The sequence below is a fragment of the Vigna unguiculata genome, chromosome 4 (assembly GCF_004118075.2).
Source record: "Vigna unguiculata cultivar IT97K-499-35 chromosome 4, ASM411807v1, whole genome shotgun sequence".
NCBI classification, from domain to species: domain Eukaryota; kingdom Viridiplantae; phylum Streptophyta; class Magnoliopsida; order Fabales; family Fabaceae; genus Vigna; species Vigna unguiculata.
The window spans coordinates 12,964,988-12,986,509 of NC_040282.1; the positions used below are offsets into that span (position 1 = coordinate 12,964,988).

General features: G+C 34.6%; 1 protein-coding gene across 2 annotated transcripts; it reads left to right on the plus strand.

Annotated features, from left to right (window-relative positions):
* Positions 1–10,778: 10,778 nt before the first annotated feature.
* Positions 10,779–18,227, plus strand: LOC114182130 (cytochrome c1-2, heme protein, mitochondrial). 2 transcript variants are annotated; one of them, XM_028068905.1, is made up of 9 exons: positions 10,803–10,928; positions 11,006–11,048; positions 12,566–12,633; positions 15,829–16,040; positions 16,546–16,825; positions 16,909–16,980; positions 17,388–17,504; positions 17,615–17,680; positions 17,764–18,227. In XM_028068905.1, exons 3-9 carry the CDS (start codon positions 12,577–12,579, stop codon positions 17,878–17,880), a joined length of 921 nt encoding a protein of 306 aa, XP_027924706.1. In that variant the 5' UTR covers positions 10,803–10,928; positions 11,006–11,048; positions 12,566–12,576; the 3' UTR covers positions 17,881–18,227. The 2 variants fall into 2 exon arrangements, with proteins under 2 accessions (XP_027924705.1, XP_027924706.1); XM_028068904.1 differs by lacking the exon at positions 11,006–11,048 and having other exon boundaries at positions 10,779–10,928.
* Positions 18,228–21,522: the final 3,295 nt, after the last annotated feature.

The window sequence follows — 21,522 nt, forward strand, 5'->3', positions numbered from 1 at the left end:
GATAATGTAATCCTAAAATTATAGGAATTATCACGAAACACGAATTGGTTGAATTGGTTATGCACTTGCTTCTTAATTGAATGGTTGTGTGTTCAAACATTGTTAAGAACGAATTAAACTTTCTTTTTGCCAAAATTTCTTTTGGCATGAATGAGAAGGGTCAGCAGACCTTAGCCGTCAAAGAGAGCAGCCAGAAGGTTTGTAAAACCATCAAGTTAATAAGGATTGATGGTTAACAAACATTGCAATAATTAGTTTCATTTTTTTTAATTAAATTAATTAAAATAGAACTGAAAAAGAGAGAAGGAGAGGAAAATAGTCTGGAAAAGTGTAGAGGGATTTGGTGTGAAAGTGGACAAGTGCTAGGTGCGTGGAGAAAGCAAAGAGGAGGAGAATTGTGGTTGTTCTTAGAAGTCAAGGGAAGAAAAAGTGTGAAAGAAGAGTAAGGATTTCAATTGGAGCAAGGATTCCAGGTAAGAGGAGTTGTTTTCATATGTTTTTGGTTTATGTATAATGTATTGTGCTTTGCTATGATCAAACTGCATGAAAACTCCCTTCTTTTCGCGCTATTTTTCGAGGTTTTTGGGTTTTTGCCCAGAAATCGCCTAGTAGGGATGATGGTACCGCCAGGCGATGCATCAGCTTTAACCCAATTTTTGGGTTTTGTCATGATTTTCCTGGCATCGAGATGAAACCGCCATGCGAGGTATGTTGGTTGTCACTGTTTCGTTGTATTTTTAGGTATTTCGTGATGTGCTGATCTTTCTGTGGACTTCTACGTTTGTGTGATTGCGCAATGCCATGATCTTCCTATCGTTAGAGGCTTGTGTATTATAATTGGGTATTTAAACATGATGAATTATGTTTAAAATCAAGGGGATTTATTTGAATTTTGGGTTTTGGGGTATTAAGATGAGATTGAAAATTTTATGATGCATAAAGGATAATATAATTAGGGGTTGCTTTGATAAATTATGTGAGAATTGTTTTGTTTTGATGAAATGGGCACCTGGATCCAATTCTGGGAATTTCGAGTTTTTTGCAGGTGCAAAAACTTGAGTTTTCTGGCTAGGTACTGATACGCCGCCTGGCAGCACCCTGATTGCCGTCAGGCGATGATAGTGTGTAGACTAAGTTTTATATAGTTACGTAGTTGGCTGTGAGAGAGAGCTTTGTGTGCTAAAGTATAGTTGGAAATGGATACGGGAGTGGCAATGGGAAATAAAGGATGTATTATTCTGATTGGGAGTGTAAGTACTGGAAAATATGTGTTATACAGGGGGTACTTTTGGGGATATGTGATAAATATGCATTAGTCGCTAAGGTATGAATCATAATGCGTGTAGACTTAAGTGAAAATTATTTGAGTAGAATTTGTGGTACTATTGCAATAGAAAATAACCAGTTATTGACTTGGAGATACTAGACTGTGTGTTAATGTCATTAAGTTAAAGCAAATCATTGGATAATGATAGTATGCTTGGTAAATCCTAAATCGTGACTATAGTGAATTAGGAAATTGGATTATAAGTAATGGACCATGTAGGGTGTGGCAAGGTTTCACGAATCAGAGATTTATGAATGAGAGAACATGAATATCGTGGGGGTATTTTGTGGTATAAGGTAACACGGTCTGTTTTGTGTGCAAAAACAGTCACTGGTGCGCTACTGATATAGCGCCTGGTGGCACGACAAGGGCCGCTAGGCGATAGGACCAACAGGGAAGTCCCTGCATCGCGTGGCGTGTGGCGACGAGTTCATGGATGGTGGTTAACACGTGATGATATGAGCGGGTAGGTTCATGGATGGTGGTTAACACGTGATGATATGAACGGGAAGGTTCATATCATATTACTCTCGTGTGGGGATACGAGCGGGTAGGTTTGTATATTCCATGTTCACACTTGAGAGATGCTACAAGCGGGGAGGTTCATGTTGGTGGATCACGTGTGTTGAACTACGGGCGGGTAGGTCCGTAGAGCATGACTACGAGCGGTGAGATTTGTAGAGCAGGACTACGAGTGGAAAGGTTCGTATGAGCATCATAAATCCTGAGTCCAAGGTTAACTATTTGTGTGATTTGAAGGTTGAAAAGCCTTGGGGTATTAAGGTCTTGGCCAAGAACAAACTAGAATAATTTGATTGGGTGTTTTGATTTTATTAACTTATGTGTTAATTTATTATGAGCTCACCCTTTCTGTTTGTGTTATGGTGTGCTGAAACATGTTTTAAATTTTCCCACGTTTGGCACATCATTACCACGTCTGCACCATGTTAGTCAGTCGTCCACTTTATTGGGCCAGCAATTTTAGCCCATAGTGGCATTTTTGTAATTCGATTGACCAGCATAGTACTTTTTTAATTTTGCAGTCCTGAGTGGCATTTTTGTAAATAGGAGTGGCATAATTGATGTGACCACGTTTTAGGTCTTCTCTTTCATGGGCAACCACCACTCCCCCCCCCCCCCATTCTCCATTTTTAGCTTTTTGATAGAACATTTTTGAGCAATTTGCACACTATTGCAGTCGTTTTCTTCATAATGGTGATGTATTTTCGTTTACCTGTGGTTTGTAATTCGAATTTCATGGCTTTCTAACTTAGGTATTGACTACTTAAAGGAGATGCAATTGAACTTTGAGGTTTTGTTTTGAATTCGTGTTTTGCCTCTCTTCATCTTAATTTTGTGATGAATGGTTACTTTTATTCTGTTAATGCTTAATTACAGATTGGGTTAGTTGTTCTTGGGTGATTTCGTTCATGCTTAATGAATTGGGTTGACTGCCACAAATGAATGAATGTATGCATTGCTTAATTGTATATTGAAACACGTTTTTAACCCTCACTTAGTGGGTCTGAACGAGTGGATTGGGTGAGACCAAAACCCTAAAAATGTGACCTGTGATGAGTGAGATTGCATTCAAATTCAAGGAAGTCAATATTGTATTTAATCCGTTTTATTAACATTTGCAAAACTGTTGAAATATATTTTCATAATTCTAAAATCTGAATTTGCCAACCCCCCCCCCTTTGTGTTGAATTGCAATCTGGAACCTTTGAGTGAAAACAATGGTCACTGGGAGACGACCTTGGGTTAACTCATGAGTATTGCATTTAAATGTTTTATTTGGTCGGGTACGACCTCGATCACTTACTTATATACATTTACTTCATACATCCTCTACCAATTAACTCATATTATGCATGAAAAATCACCCAATAGACCTCTAAGAACGTGAATCACAGAACAACAAACAAATACACCACTGTCCTAATGTGTCACCTGGTGGCAGTTCATGCGCCGCTAGGCGGTACATACAATTATGGGTTCTGCCCAAATTTTCCCCGGACCAGTTCAAAGCCTAAAACCCCCAATTACCAATTCTAGTACATGTTTCGACAAAATTTTAATGTTTAACATCATACCGAGACCATGCTTGTTCAATTTTAGATTATTTTCATGAACCATATCATAAATCATAATTCGAAATCACGTTTATTCATCCCCAATTCCATTATGAACCCTAACCCTAAATTCATGCAAGATTCATACCATCATCATAAAGAAATTACTTGCATATATCCAATCACATAAAAATTCACTCGACCATACATCAAGACTTCATCCAGACAACATCAACATCACAAAAAACTCAAAAAGACAACCAACTTGAAAACCAGTTCGCGTCGCCAGGCGGGCAGCACCCAGCCGCCAAGCAGTTCATCTGGAAAAACCAAGAAAATGGGTTTTGGAGCATGCGTCGTCTGGCGAGCCATCAACGTCGCCAAGCGGTTTTTGGTAGAAGTCCAAAAACGCGATGAAATTAAAACAAATTTGGCAGACAAGGCATTTCCAACCTCAAACACAGGACAAAGTCATATAATTAACATTTAATTCAAGATATGGAACTCCTCTAACCTGGATTCCTTGCTCAATTTAATGGTTCTTAGAGCTCCTTCCTTGATCACCACAAGTCTCCTTAGCTCCTCCCTCAATTCCTCCCTTTTTCACACTCAACAGACATGATTGTTGTTCTGTAAACCTCTCCTCATTGCACTCAACAGTTTCAGCCTCCAAAACCACACTCTCTCCTTAGACCATTATTGGTGTATTTCCAACCTCCTTGGCGACCTCCTGGGACAGCTAGGGTTTTTTACCTTTTTCACCCATGCCAAAAAGAATTTTGACAAAAAGGAACTTATTTTGCATTAGTCAAGGTTCAAACACACCACCTTGTAATTACCAAGTCAATGCACAACCATTCAACCAATTCATGTTTCATGATAATTCCTATAAATCTAGGTATTTATAATCCCTTATCATGCTCACACATATCATAAAATAATAAAATCAAAATAATCACAAAATTGGCATACACTAGACTTTAACCCAAGTCCTTTCAACACAATTAAGTACTCTTGACTATTTGAACTGGTACTTTTCCATATTATGAAAGTTAGCATTTAATGTCATAAAGGCTCCCACTACCCGCATTTATTAAATAATGATTTATTTCATTACTTAAATTCCTCGGGTCTTACACCATTGGTCTTGTTGGCTCTCGATACTAGTTGTTAGAGAAAGAGGAGAAAGAATACTCAGAAACTAACAACACACACACACACACTAGCAAAGAAAGAGGTATACAAAAATGACCTATACCCTTCAAATATGAGTATAGTTAGAATCAATTAATGAGATCAAACCTAAAGTATTTAAGTTACATGTTATAATGATAATAATTTAATTAATTAATTGTCCAGGATTTTTAATAATCTTCTAACACACAGAGTCGTATGCATAAAAATTGAGTGAATTCCTTAACATATTAATTAGACAAGAATAATTAGAAGAAAGAGATAGTTCATGAGTTTTTACTTGGATCTTGAAGTCATCCAATTCTGAAGGTATAAAAGTATTAGCCTATCAAAGGATTAACCCCATTTTGGGTGGTAAGCTAGTTTTGAAGGGTCATATTCACTTGATACAATCCCATGTTCTTTCTTTAAGTAGCTTCACCTCGTTCTCATTCAATGGGGACATAATAAGGAGGTAAACCACCACTAATGCAGTCAATACCAAAAATAGACACAAGAGTAAAATAAAATTAAACATGTTAAAGATAATAGAAACACAAAAGAAATAATAAAAATAGAAACAAGAGTAAAATAAAATTAAACATGCCAAAGATAATAGAAACGCAAAAGAAATAATAAAACCCAAAGCATATAACATTAAAGGCTTAAAAATCAAATCCATGTATGAACAGAAGTCAAAGTATCAAATGTATACTAATAAAATTAAATAAAAATATAAAAAAAACCCCACATAAAAAATTCAATAAACAACTCCATGTAGAGATGACAAGTAAACTCATCCCATGGATATTGTTCAAACTTGTTCTCATTTTTACAAATATTAGATCAATTGGGTATAGGGACGAGTATGGGCATGTACATATCTCTCCCATCCCCAACCCATTTCCAATACCAATCCCTCTCTTCATCCTTAACCTCGTTCAAATTGCTAAAGTACTGATTTTATTAGATGACCTAAAATACTTACACACACACATACACACACAAACACACACCCACACCCGCCCACACACACACGCATTCACACATGCACATGCACACATAGACACACACACACATATATTACATTTTTAGTTTTAGTTTTATAATAAACCTTCTTTTTTTAAGCTATACACTTTTTCTTCCTCTATTTCTCTATTTTGATTGTTTGATTTGTTCTATATTCACAAAATCCACACATATCTCAGAAAGGTATTTTCTCTCTTGTTACAATCTTTGTGTGATTATGTTGAAACTTTGTATTATCAATTATAATAAATAAAATAGTTTTTAGGTATCACAGTTGATTATTTGTACTCTTTTTAAATATTTTTGTTTATTGTTTACTTTTTTCGAACAAGAATATTTGACCTCTCAATTTCAAGTGTTTAATTGTATAAACCTTTTATTGAATAAGTAATATAAAAAAAATTCAACTATTTATTCTCTTTAATCCATATATTTTGTTTCACTTAAAGAACTTTTGTTTTTTCTAAAATAATTTTCATTATGCCTCACCGTTCGACTAGTTTGATATTTGAAAATTTTCTTAGATCTATAAGGTATTTTTCATCTTATCATACCCTTAATTATACATTTGTTTCTTTGTGTTAAGTAAAATCTTCAAGAATGACTTACAACCTTGAAATTTTCTATGGTAGCAAACTAAGGACTATTCTACATCAAAAGTAACTTCTCATATGGAAATTTCTCCTAAATCTCAACCTTTTTTTGGTTTTATCTTTTCATTCACCAATCTGGATTGGTGGTTTACTACTAAGTTTTCGTAACCTTTGTTGTCTTTAATTTCCAAATCAAATTTTTGCAACAGAAACACCCATATGATTAGTTTAGGCTTAGAACTAGGTTTGCAACAAGTATTTGATTGCAACATGATTTGTAGACATAATTACTTTTGAGTCAATCTAATATGATCTAAAAATTTTCAAAGGCATACACTATAACTAACATTTCTATTTTTAATGGTGGCATAATTGACTTGAGCTTCATTTAACAACTTGCTAGCGTAATGTATAACATGAAAATTTTTAGTTTTCTTCTATCCTAACACTGCTCCTAATGCATAATCACTAGTATCACACATTAATTCAAAACACAAATTCCAATCAGGTGCAGTGACAATCTACTAGTAAAATCCTACATGTCTAAGAAAGCTTCTTATGCTTTCAAATTCACCAGAGGTGGGAGTTTCTTAGCAACCTCCAATTTAGCTTTGTCAACATTGATGCCTTTTGTAGTAGAGCTTGCTTTCTAGAACAATGCCTTCAGTTACCATGAAGTAACACTTCTCTTAATTTAGCATAAGATTAATAACAATACATTTCTTGAGGGTTGTGTCCAAATTCTTGAGACAATCATCAAATGAAGGTCTAAAGACTAAGAAGTTATCCCTAAATACCTCAATGAAGTTTTCAATACGATATGAGAATGTGGACAACATATACCTTTGGAAAGTAGTTGGTGCATTGCATAATCCAAAAGACATTTTTCTTTAAGCAAGCACACTAAATGGATAAGTACAAGTTATTTTATCTAGATCTTCTGAATATAAAATAATATGGTTGTATAATTAACTCATTGTTATCATTGTGCACAATTGCCATACCTTCTATTTTAGGCACTACTTGGACTAGACTAATCTAATTACTATCAAAAATAGGGTAGATCATTAATGGCTCCAACAACTCTAAATTTTTTTTCTTTACTACTTCTTTAACATAAGGATTTAATCTCCTAAGAGGTTGAGCTACAGGTCGTAGTCTTGTGTCATATGAATCATATGCACGTAGTATGAAGGACTATTGATTTTAAGATCAAATAGATCCTAACCTAATGCATTCTTATTGACTTTAAGAACTGCAATCAACTTCTCTTTTTCCACTACATATTAAGGACTATTAATCACCACTAGTTTTTTCCTTCCTTCTTCAAGAAAAAATATATTTTATATGTGGAGACAACACATTCATCTTTAGCTTCTGATCTTTTGATACATTTTCATGCAACACTTTTTCATCTTCTTCTTAATTCAAAGGAAGTTCTTTTTCTAAATCCAAATACTTCAAACAGTCATTAACTTCCTTTTATTTCTCATCATCTAGGTCTTTGTCTTTACAATTTGTTGCTAGAAAAAGTTCATCCACTTCATTTAGCAAAAAACACTGTTGTTTTTCTTTAGGATGCTGCATTGCTTCAATGATATTAAAATTTACTTCATCATCATGCACTCTGATCTTCAAATGGTTACAAAATCTATTGGGAACATGAATTTGTGAACTCTAACTAAAACGTCTTTAGCCACACCATAAAAACATTTCACTGATCTATAGCTAATTGTAGTGTCTTGTTGGTTTAACTTATCAATTTTCTATTCTTTTCATCATAGATAGAAAAAGGTATGAAGTTGATACTAATCTCTTTCATGACTCCATTAAAGTAGTCATGAGACACACGTAACAATTATTTTTTATTAGTATGACCATATATGTTTTAGAATTTACAATGAAATACACATTTTTTGCACACTTAAAAATTGTGGCTGGAATCTAAATAGATCATAAACTGTTACTTGTTTCAATGTGCATAACCAGTATTACTTTTTTGTACTAGATGTCTCTATAGATGATTTTAATTCTTGATAACTTTCCTCTATTTCTTTGTGCTTTGCAACTTTTTTTTTAGACTTTTTGATTATCAAATATTCTTGATACTTGTTACTTCTTTAATTTAGTCAATCATGTCTAATATGAAGTCATATCCCATCGATTTTATCTACAATAAAATTTATCAATTGCACCTCATATCACCGTTGAGTTTTCTTTCTATCTATGTTCAATATATAATATCATATATTTTCAACATTTAACATATCACCGTATCATATACCAATAGTACGAAACACATATTTCATATACAAACATCATACCTAAAAATCAAATGTAGTCTGATAAAGTGTTTATGAAAAATAAAGGAGGGCAGTGTAACATCCCAATTTCAGCAGCTTAAAACTAATAAAAATAGGGAGTTTCATCATAGTTCCAAAACAGATAATCCAGTGTACCCAATATATTAATACAGTCTTACAAAAGGTATGACTATAAAAATATATCACTTATACACTTAAACTAAACTAATAAACTTTGTACTACCGACCACTGTTAAAGCTCCCACTGGAAACCTCCTCTTCAACACTAACACGATGGCTTTTCATCCTCCAGAAGTGCCTTTGATACTGCAACCATATCTGCTCCCACCGAATAGGTGATCATCACAAAAGGAAACATACAACACAAGACAGGAACACAAAAAGCAAGGGTAAGCTAATCTGATTAAGGAATCATGCAGTTCAATTATAAACTGAAACCATGCAATCTTTCTCATTATCACCAGAATCATATAGACCACCACAACACATTTACATGACTCTAGACTCAATATCCGGATTATGTAAGTGACATCGGATCTCTTGGTGGCTTGCACCTGCGACGGTTCCCAAACTCTGCAGAGTTTGGACACAAGGGGTTATCACCCAACCACTCCCAAGGTAAGTCCCATCACCTCTATGGCGGATCGGGTCCATAGACCAGGACCTCCTACTACTCCCCCCGACGTAATCCATCATACTCTACATGAGTCTTAATGGTTACTAGGAGCGCCAGGATACCAACCAAAACTGAGTCCTTATGTCCTTACATACACTAAAACATTCCTCTTAGAATTTCCCTTGAAATCCTAGTTCAACCACTTCTTCTCATATTCCAACTTCATGCAATTTCACCACACATATTACCAGTCACAACAATTCATGCATATCATAACTAAGTTCATATTTTAACATTCAAACATAGCTTCATCCATTAGAAACAAAGAAATAACACTCAACTACAGGGGTCTCGCCCAAGCTAGAAGGTCTCGCCTAGGCAAAAGGCTCTCTCGCTTAGGCGAGTCATTCTCGCCTGAGCGAGGCTCAAAACAGAGAACAACCCAAACTCTGGGTGAATTCTCGCTCAGGCTAAGGTGTCTCACTTAGACGGGAGTGACTCTCGCTCAAGCGAGACTGGCTCGCCTAGGCGAGATCTCGCGCAGAAACAGGGGATGAGTTTCTGGTGTTTTCGCTCAGGCGAGAGCTGCTCGCTTAGGCGAAAATACCAGATTCCCAATCTGTTCTCACATGCAACAGCAAAGAAATCTAGCACAATCCAAGCATACACTAAATTACGCAATTCAAGCACTCATACAACAATCAATCATGCAATTCAAAGTCATTAGAATGATTTCTAGATGAAATTCAAGTAAAACAGTTAGCTTCCCTTACCTGTTATCATGTTTAGACAACTTTATAAACGTCAACGCCTTAAAAACGTCAACACCTCTAACTCCACAGGATGCTCTATCTACACATAGAAACATCACAAGAACGATCAGGACATACCGTTATGATCACTGATCAGTAGAGACTCATACTGATGATTAAAACATCGCATGCAAGCAGAAGAGGGCTTGCATGCAACATAATACAGAAAAAGACTAAAAAAGAGAGTGGAAACTCAACTTACGCGAACGGAGAAACTGATCGGTCCAATTTGAAGAGCTCGCCGAGAGGATCAATCCTACAGTCTCGGCTCTTCAATCAGACGAGCAGAGAGACAGAACCTCTAGAGAGAAGTCAGAGAACTCTAGAAAAGTGGTTTCTTAGAGAGATGGTGTGTTTTAAAATAATGAAACTTGTTTATAACAATTCTATTTATACTAAAACCTTTTAATATTTAAATAATCGAGTCTCACTATTTTTAAACCACTATCACTTTTAAAACGCCATTTTCTAGGGTCTTACAGGCAGGGTGCCATACATGTGTGGATCTATAATGAATAATTATAAAAATGTTTAAAGAAAACATATTAAAAAAAATTAGTAATATGTTAATATAACAAGTATTGATATATTTTATTTTTAATACAATAAAAAAATTATAATTTTGATATAATAAATTTAATTTTATTTAAACTATTTCAATAATTAATATGATCAAATACAACTTTAATCTAATTATTACCTATATTTATTAAAGAAAAAAATATATTAGTTTTTAACCCTTCCACCATTGAGGAAGCTGTAGCTGACATACGCCAAGAAAAAAAATAAATGGTAACAAAAATCCAAATAAGGCCTGCGAGTAAGGCCCAATAGCACAGAGCGATTCTCGTGGTTGCAACATTAGAAGCGTGTGTGTCTCAAAGCTTCTCTTTCGCAGTTTCTCTCTCTTCTTGTTTCTTCTGCACTTTCTCTTTATTCCTCCTTAGATCCTCAGTTCCCAATCGAGAGCTTTCGTTTCGTAAGTCCCTTTTTCTCTATCTCTTCATTTCCCATTTTTTTTTTACTTAATTTGTTTTCTGTCTTTTAAATGTTCAGCAATCACTGCAACTCGGATCTGTTACCTACTTCTTAATTACGGGTTTTACAATTTTCATCTCCCTATATCTGTTTGCACGTGCAACAATTTGATATCTGTTTGCACGTGCAACAATTTGATATCTGTTTTCTTTCTATTACATCCCATTTGGGTCCACGAAGTTTCATTTTCTGAATTGAACCGAGCTTCCTGGTTTTTGTGTTGCTGCAGAAAAATATATGCCCTATTAAGATTTCATTTGAATGTGTTGCTTGGTGATATGGGTTTATGGTGTTGCTGTTTTTTCTGCTTATGTAACTATCTATTTATTGGCCCTTTATGTGTGTTTGTTTTATTCTTGAGACCTTAATTTGTGTTTAGTTGCATATTTGGTGCTGAAAATGGCTGAAAATACACGATTTAGATACATTTTGCACCTTTTAGGTAATGTTTTCTTTTCCGATTCAAAAAGCTCTGTACTTTCAGTTGTTTGAGATCAGCACTGAGGGATGATGTCAGTTAAACCGTAAAACTTATTGTGTGTAGTTATTAACGATGTTTTTTAAAATTAGTCTGTCTTTCGTCGTGTGCATACTTGTGCTTGGTCTTGTCTTGTCTACTACTTTCTCGATCTTGTTGTAAATGTTTTTTACCAAGAATTAGAATATATGGGATAAAGAGGGTAAGGTTTTTCTTGGATAAACTTTTATATAGACACTTTTACTTTAAGAAAATAAGAAGGTAAAATGACTTAGGACCTGTTCTGGTAAACATTTTGAGAGAAAATTATAGTAGAAGAAAATAAGAAGAAAAATAAAATAGAAAAAGGATTCTCCATGAGCTACTTTCTAGAATCTCTCTCTCTCTCTCTCTCTCTCTCTATATATATATATATATATATAAATTTTTTCTTCTTACATTCTTCTTCTACAAGGGTTTTTCGAAAATTTGATGCAAATAGACCTTTAAACTTCTATCATAAGTTAAAGGTTAAGTTATGCCCTTGTGTCTGTTTGATCAAACTTCTCCATAAGAACTTCTAAAAGATAAAAATAAGAAGAAAACAAATGAAATTAGCTTGATGCACAAGTTATAAATTATAAATTTAGAGAACTATTTGAGATAACCTATACAAATTATCCTATGCATAAGCTAGCCTTAACTTATGGAGGTCCTTATTGAGAAGTTTGTCCAAAAAAGGTCCATGGAAGATTTCTGATTTAACTTCTTCAAAAATTTATTTGCTTAAGTTAATTTTAACTTATAGGAGAAACTTAATTCATTTTACCGGATGTTTTATATTCTTAAAAGTTTATCCAAACTGAGAAAAAGTTGATTTTCTTGGTAGATCATCTAACTATAATCTGAATTACAAATTTTGCTAGTACTTTTCCTTGCAAATTTTCATTTTTGGGTTTAGTCTTCTTATTCTATTTCAGAAACAGTTGATAACATTTACTTTTAACTTATTTGCACTTTTTGGTGATGCTGTCTTTGTCATTACCCATATATTTTATCTTTTATACTTGGTTGGAGGTATTTAGTTACTTTCTGTATTTTTTTATATGAATGGATTGCAGTCTGAACTGAGATGGCTGGAGGTGTTATTCGGCAGTTATTGAGGAGGAAACTCCAGTCTTGTTCTTCTGTAAGCACGACCCCTCTCTTTTTGATAAGATTATTTGTTTTGGAAGATTTATTTTTCTGGTGCTTGCAACATGGGACATAAAATAGAGACCATTAAAGCAAATAAAATAAAATATATAAAATTGGTGAACAAATTTAAAATATTGAGAACATTAGTTTGTCTGGAAGATGTTAGAGCACATCATTTATCTTTTTTAAATTGCTATTTGACCAATATTGTTTTCCATTTGAGTAATGTGACAATAATGTTAGAAATTATTATCTATATCATCATACCATTGTTGCTAATATGTAAAAGATTTATCAATTTCTTTTAAGAGTCATAGATAGTATATAGACTTCACTCTAGCTTTATTACACATTCAAAATGTTTGTTGTTGAAAAACTTGAAGATCTTCTTAAATTATAAATGAGCAATTGAAGATGAACAATGGTAAATTTTAATAATAATAAAAAACTTTTGCAATGAGCTAATGTATGCAGCACCAATAATGATCAAGCCAAGTGTTTGGGTGGGCTTGGTTGGGCTACATCAGTCATTATTATATTCTATCATAATTTATTTTAATGCTACCTCATTGTACTATAGTCTTTTTCTTTATAATCTTGACTATGCTCCATTTGATCCTTTTCTTTTTCTTATTTAAGCCTTGTGACCAAACTACCATATATGATTATGAACTTTTGGAATCTCCTCAATAAGTGTCACATGATATTTTGTTTAGTTATATTTATTTCAGTTGCTATATTTTCTTGAGTGTTGACATAAACTCATGGGGTTTGGTGACTGAATGTGTAAATGGTGAGGTATTTACTTCAGAAACAAAACACTTTAGCATCTGAGGTTTAAACAATTTGCTGAAAACAGACAAGGATGATAGGTTCTCTCAAATTATGTGATGAAGCCGCCAAATATTATGTTCTGCATCTTGTTTGGCTTCAAAATTGCATGTAGAGTGACTTATAATTGGTGTTGTTCGGCGATAGTTGAGGGGCATAGATAATATTATTTACTGGAATCACTGACTCACATTCTTATTTTCAAGTGTAAGTGAATTTGCATGAACCTATATTTTTCCTTTTTTTCCTCAAAAAGGAAAATGTAAAATTATATTTGTTTCCTTCGGAATCTTCAATGAAATCAAGAAACAGATGTATAGCCTAATTGGCATAAAATTGGTTCTCATATTTGATGCATCTGCAACATCTCAGTTGTGATGGTAACCACATCCATGATAGCGCTGGATTCATAACTCCTCTACGTGATCATGAGTTCATTAATGCAATTGCAATATGAAACCTTTTTCTTTACGTAGTCTTACAGTGTCATATTAGCTTGATCCTTGTATCTGCACACTTTTGTTCGTCCCCTTTATTCCTGTAAGTAGGTATGAAATTGTTCCTCTTCTCATATAACATTTTCTTTGATCACATTGTATTGCTGAATGATTTACTAAACTATGTTATATACTTCCTCCCTAAAAACTTAAAATTTCAAAAAGAATACTAGTTAGTCCAATTGACATACCATTCTTCATTTTTCTTTACCTAACATTCTTAAATTTTATGTTAAATGTAATGTGTTCTTTACTGTTTAAAACCTCTTACTAGGACTGCTGAGTCTTTGGGTCCAAATAGCCAATTCCAATTAATGGAAACTATCTTGCATTATAGACTTATAGTCGTTATTTGACATATAAGAAAGAGTGAAAGACTATTTTTCAAACTAGTATGGTGGAACTTTGAAGTGCAAAAGTCTCTCCTATTTGAAATGAGACCAACACTTTTTCAACATGTGTTTGACACTTCTCATTGGTGTCCAATTAAAAAAAATTTTGTTACCTTGGATTCTGTAGTTAACGCCATGGTTATCAAACTCGCGATTCAACTCGTAGTAAACTCGTTTTTTGAGTAAACTCGTTTCTTGAGCAAACTCGCTAAACACGCAGTGAACTCAGTGAACTCAAGTAAACTCGCACGATCCAGCAATCGAGTTGGCGAGTCCATGTCACTTTTCTTCAAACCCAAACATACACCAAAGAGTATTGTTTCTTCTCCGAAACCAGCTTAGTTCGTTCTTGTCCTCCTCCATTGTTACTCGCAGTTAGGGTTCCCTGCTCTTTGCCTTGTCACTCTCGAAGTGCGATCTTTGATGCAGTGTAATTACGTTCTAGTTGTTTGCTTCACTTTTGTCTCATCGGTGGCTTGCTGTCACGGTCTTCCTGTGTTGGTGCTGCATCACTGGAGCTGTGCTTCTAAGGGGGAAGAAGTAAAGTTTACTTAGAGTGAAATTTAGGGTTTAGGGACTTTTGGCTTTTGGTTAGGAATGACATTTAAAGTTTGGCCTTTTTGCCGTAGTTCCTTTCTTTATTATGTTATGGGCTTTTGGCTTTTGGACATCAATCAGTTTTGTTTTACATAAAACGTAATATAACTAATTAAAATCATTATGAAATAATGATAATATTAGAAAAATATAAAAATACTTAAAAATATAATATAATAATTTAATAGTAATAATAATAATAATATTTTATAAAAGAAAAATAAAAAATTACTTATAGAATCATATAACAATAAAGTATTATATTATTTATAGATATTTTAATTTTTTTTTAAGTAAACTCTTACGAGTTTACGATTCGAGTCTATGATTCGAGTTTACTAGCCTCTCACGAGTTTACGTAAGCTCTCGAGTTTGACAACCTTAGTTAACGCCTCCATATAGTTTGGACACTTAAATGGACACTTCAGTAGGAATGACCTCATACTATGAAAAAAATATTTTTATAGGGTAGTCAACTAATAAAATATTAAAACTAATGCATCTTAGTTTTTCTTTTATAAGACTGTTTGTCGTGTAAAACATGTAAAACTTGTTAAGTTGGTTTGAAAAGGTGAATATATCTTTACTGAAAGATATAATTTCATCATATTTTGGGATATTTTGCAATGAGACAGTTTCTATATGGTAAAATGATAATATTCTTTAATGAGGTTCATCTTTCTATTTATCTATATCTGTATATGTGTGTCTGTATAGCATGGTAGTGTTTATGATGTGATTGACATCCATGTCAGCTTGTGGCTGATAGTGTGCATCTCATAACAAAACTTATGACTATATAAACATTGTGCCTCCCATATAACAATCCAATTGTTTCATTTGCTAATAGCTACTTTACATTCATTTTAGAGTTCTTTCACGTCACCCGTTATCTCAAAGAATGATGGTGCCAACTCTACTGGCAGTAACTCCTTACGAGCATTTGCATTAGTAGGAGCCGGTGTCACGGGGATTTTAAGTTTTTCAACAACAGCATTAGCTGATGAAGCCGAGCATGGCCTGGCATGTCCCAGCTATCCATGGCCTCACAAGGGCATTCTCAGTTCATATGATCATGCTTCGTGAGTCTGACCTGAAATTTCCCTTTCTCTTTTTCTTGCTCAACAATATGATTTGAAGTTAGCGACTTTGTACAGTCAAACTAGTCCCTGTTGCATTTTAAAGGTGAATTATAAGTACTTGTTAATTATAGGTGTATTCTTTTCCTTTTTTGTGATATTGCTCTTATGTTCAGTTTTATCAACTGTGGATTAGTCATTCAATCTTCCTCCCTTGCTTTATTTATAATTTAATGCCTATACGAGGGATCTCATAGGGTTTGAATCCTATTTGTATATTTGCAAATAGTAATGTTATTGTTCATTTATTTGTCTTAAAAATATCATGCAACGATTGTTAGGATGTAATTTTATTTCAGGACATTTTTCTGGGCCAGGATTCATAATATTGTGAACTGCATTCTGTTCTATCCTATCATTTGCTCAATTCAATATTTTACAGGCATGCTATATAGCTATTTATACTAATATAGGTATTACCATATTTAACCGATTTTTGAATGTGTAGGATTCGTCGTGGTCATCAAGTTTATCAAGAAGTCTGTGCTTCATGTCATTCCATGTCTTTGATATCATACCGTGATTTGGTTGGTGTCGCTTATACAGAAGAAGAGGTAAAGGCTATGGCAGCGGAGATTGAGGTGGTTGATGGCCCTAATGATGAGGGTGAGATGTTTACACGCCCTGGTAAACTCAGTGACCGCTTTCCTCAGCCATATGCAAATGAAGCCGCTGCTAGGTTTGCTAACGGTGGAGCCTATCCTCCAGATCTTAGTCTCATCACCAAAGTAATGACTGTAGTCTGTTAGTAACATCTTTAGACTTTATATTGCTTTTTATATCAGAAATAATTTTACCCTTGATATTTTAGGCTCGACACAATGGTCAGAACTATGTGTTTTCACTTTTAACCGGATATCGTGACCCTCCTGCTGGCGTTTCGGTAAGTTCTTCTCAAAAACATTCTTTTTAAGGAATAATAAACTATGATGTTCATATCGTTAATATAACTTTACTCATTCTATGGAAGTTGTAATATATAGAAATTTCTGTACACCACATGATGGGTTGGTGGTTCAAATCCAAAGTGAATAAAAATATGCATACATGGTAGGTTAGGTAAACAGAGTTCTTCTCAATGTTTAACATAGAACGATTATCGTGTGTGATCTATGCATATACAGGACAAATCTATGTTCTTTGTATTTATATATGTGACTCCAGTTGTCGGTCTTGCTTTTATATCCAATATTAACAATGGGCGAACTTCGTTATACTTTTTTAGCTTTCTAATATGTTGTGCTTAATGGGAAAATTTTGAATAACGTTATCCTTCTAATAATAATGTAGATTAGAGAAGGACTGCACTATAATCCTTACTTTCCCGGCGGGGCCATTGCTATGCCTAAAATGCTTAATGATGGTGCTGTTGAATATGAAGATGGCACCCCTGCTACAGAATCTCAGGTTCTTTTGTTTGTTGATGATTGGTTTCAGTAAAAATCTTATCACCTTGATTATCTATGAACATGGGAAGAACTAAGCTAAATATTTTCTTTGGTTATGTTTTGCTGCAGATGGGTAAAGATATTGTGTCATTCCTGACCTGGGCAGCCGAACCAGAGATGGAGGAAAGAAAACTGGTTTGTTTCCCTTTATTATCAATTTTATCTTAGACCAATAAAGAAAATACCTTGTCTTCTAAGGACATTGCTACCATATGCAGATGGGATTTAAATGGATATTTGTTCTATCACTTGCATTACTTCAAGCCGCCTATTACCGCCGCCTGCGGTGGTCCGTTCTAAAGTCTCGCAAGCTGGTTCTTGATGTTGTCAACTAGCTGCTTTAAAGTTTCATTTTTCACTTCAGGAAAGATTATTGTTGGCAATAATTGTCAATGCTTAAGTTGTCTCATCATGTCAAATTCGTTGGAGTAACAGAAAGCATGCTCTATTTTTGTTTGAGATAGAAATAAAGCTCCTCTATGTACGTGAGATATAGTTACTTTCATTTTTTTTCTCCCTTCTCTGACCTGTGTATTGTTACATTGTCCAGGGACCCCTAAACTTCTAATATTTTTTCTTCTCAACCTGGTAATTGACCTGTGATTGGGGTTCATTTTGGTTCATTTTTACTTCATTGCAATGTTATGATACTTGTGGTCCAGTATTTAAGGGCACGTTTGTTCAGCAAGGTGGTTTTGCAGGGATTGTAAATTAGATCCATATTTCTCGAAGTATATTACAAATACAATTTAACTTCATAGGTGCTCAACTCGCTTTGTGATTTTCTGATCAACACAGTTACCAACTTCAACTCTCCATGGCCTATGAAACCGGAACATGTGAAATTCTACGGCAAATTATAATCATAAGAATGTTTGCGGACCCTTTAGTGATAGCAGTGTATGTAAAAGTCAATAGACGGTTCATACATTTATAAGAATATCGGTAGTGTTGGGAACGGTTCTCTTACAAATTATTGTCAGTCTCATTTAAAGGTTTGATTTATGTGGCTGAGATTTGTATTATGGTGGCTAGCTTAGAAATTAAGGACTATGCCATGAGTTGGTCACACAAAACATTGATGAAAATTGAAAAAAAATAGGTTGTACATGGTCTCTTGGGGACATTTAACATAATTAATGCGCAGTGGATTTGTGCCTTACTACAGAAGAAATTCATATTGAATCTCCAACTACTTCAACAAGGAGAAACTTTAATTGCATGAAGACGATAAGCCTAAAATTGCCATATTTATGAATGGTCTTAATGGAAACATCATAGACATAGTAGAATTGCATTAGTAATTTTCTCTTCAAAAACTAGTTCATCAAGCTTTAAAATTTAAATCAAATAAAAAAAAACATTTCCTAGAAAAAAATGGTCATGGAAATAGCTGCCATGATTGAACTTAGAATAATAAAAATAAGAGTAGATTCGGTAGGAATTCTTCCAAGGTTTCAAGAGTAGTCACTTTTCATAATAAACCCTACCTTGTGTTTGGATGATGTAGTTGACCAATAATAATAAATTGAAATACCTAGTAATTAAATTCTCTTCATTTTTTAAATAATTAGTTTGAATAAAATAATTAAAATATCTTAGATTTCAATTTTCTTGTTTGGATAAAGCAATTTAATTTCTATTTTATGGTCCAACTAGGCTTGACACCACTTAGCTCGATATGGGCTCTGGGTCGAATTGGGTCGACCTTTAGGTCAAACTAACTTAGGTCGAACTTCTACCTAAGCTAACTAGTCTCGACCTTTAACCTAGACTAACTCAATTCAACTCAACCTTCGATCAGACTAACTCGACTTAACCTGCTTCCCGAGTCGACTAGGCTCGACCTGCTCGACCTTTGGCCCAAGCTTACTTGTCATGATGCTAGTTCCGGGCAAGCTCAGCACGACTTTCGTCTCAGGCTGGGTTGACTCAATCTTAGTCTCGGGCCAAGTCAGCTCGATCTTTGTCTTGAGCCGACTCGTATCGTCTTTCGGCTCAACCTAACTCATCGATTTTTTATCTGACCTGGCTCGTCTCCACCTTCTGTTCGACCCGACTCGTTTCAACCTTTTGCTCGACTTGACTTTTTGGACTTGTGAACTTTTAATGTCCTAACCAATGAACAATTGCACAACTCGGGAAATTTCAATTCCTTATTTTTTTGAGTGAATTTCAAATTCTATTGTTTTAATTATTTGAAATATCTTCTTAAAATTTCTCAATTTCAATTTCCTTTTAATATCCTCAACAAAACATGTCATTTTTCTTGAAAGAATTTTAAATTCTCCAAAATAAATGAATTATCTTCTTAAATTGCCTCTTCCAAACACACCATTAAGGATCATAAACCTTCCGCATCTTCTTAAATCAAGTTCAAATAAATGTTTTAAATGTTTAGGTTATGAACATGGCTAATGAGTGGTCTTCGCTCAAGCTAGTCCCTCGGCCTCGCTTAAGCTAACCCACCTCCCCTGAGCGAGTCTGAAACCGTGGCTTCACCACATCATCTCGCTTAGGCGAGCTCTTCTCGCCTAAGCAAGACCTTCGTTCGCTCAACACACACAACTGCTCGCCTGGACGAGGATTCGCACTTAACACACACAAGTCTCATTGCGATCTCGCTTGGGCGAGCCATCCTCGCCTGAGCGAGAAAACCCGTCGCTCAACACTGACACCGGTCGCCTAAGCGAGAAACGCGAACCAAAACCAAGAACGAGATTCTGCAACTCTCGCTTAAGCGAGAGGGACTCGCTTGGGCGAAACTTGCAGAGGTTCATCTCTGTTCACGCACACAATTCGCCAAAACCATGCCAAAATACAGTTTAATCATTCCCATTCAATCTATTTCAACAATCAAACCATATGAACATGCTTTATATCCATTTAAACTACCAAAAGTGGAGGTTTAATCAACAACAACCATACAATACCCTAAACCCTCATCCCCAAAATCATATAAGACATAAAAGGGTTTTGCAACCCATATCAAACAACCAATTCTTACTCTCATCACACATACACAAAATTTCCAACACACAGGAATCATTTGAGAAGAGCAAGAAGCAAAATCATATCATACACTTTATACACACGAGAGAACAACTTCCCCTAACCTGGAATTCTTGATTAAGATTGGAAAAAATGAAGGTTTCTTTGTTCACCAATGCTTTGCTTCAGTCTTTCTCCCAATTCAGCCCTTTGCACACCAAAACTCACCTCTCACTCTCTAATCTCCTTTCAAAAGTTAATTATCAGCACTGTCAAAACCCTTCTTTTCCCCTTTTATATGTGTCTGAATTATGGTTTTAAGTGCTAAAACACAAATGGGCTTAATGGTGTGTTTTATTTCCATTCAAGGGTAATTACTTAGTGGTTTTATACTTTTTCTCCAGCCCCTTGGCTGCTCCTCATTCTAGAGTTACCTTTGCCCTTTCACATTCAAGCATACACTGATTCTACCCAAAAAGAATTAAGATTTAATTCATGTTTATCAAGATTTGAACCCGTGATCATACCAATGCCAATCCATTACACAATCACTCAACCAACTCATATTTAGTGATAGCCATCAAAATCCTAAGATTATACCTTCACTTAACAGAATCAAATACATTATCAAAATAATAATAAATTCAATAACACACAATTGGCATACATAGGAGTTGAACCCAAGTCCTCTTACACAATTAAGTACTCTCAACCAGTTGAGCTAGTACTTTTTGACATCACACCATTTAACATTTAATGACATCAAAGTTCCCACCACTCGCATTAATTAATTAATTTCCACGGGTCTTACAATAAGGTTAAAACCATAAACAATTTCAAAGGGAGATAGGTTGGTAGTTTTGTGGACTACTCGGTTATAAGTGAATTTTACATGAGGGAGATTTTCATCCCAAGTCTTCTTATTTCCTCTAAGAATGACCCTTCAATAGAGTATATAAGGATTTGTTTTACTACCTCAGTTTGTC

Bases quoted from the DNA above. Each gene is read 5' to 3' on its own strand.
- LOC114182130 (XM_028068904.1), top strand. From the start codon at position 12,577: ATGGCTGGAGGTGTTATTCGGCAGTTATTGAGGAGGAAACTCCAGTCT. The intron at 12,634-15,828 runs GTAAGCACGACC...CATTCATTTTAG, and splicing joins AACTCCAGTCTTGTTCTTCT to AGTTCTTTCACGTCACCCGT. The intron at 17,505-17,614 runs GTTCTTTTGTTT...GTTTTGCTGCAG, and splicing joins CCCCTGCTACAGAATCTCAG to ATGGGTAAAGATATTGTGTC.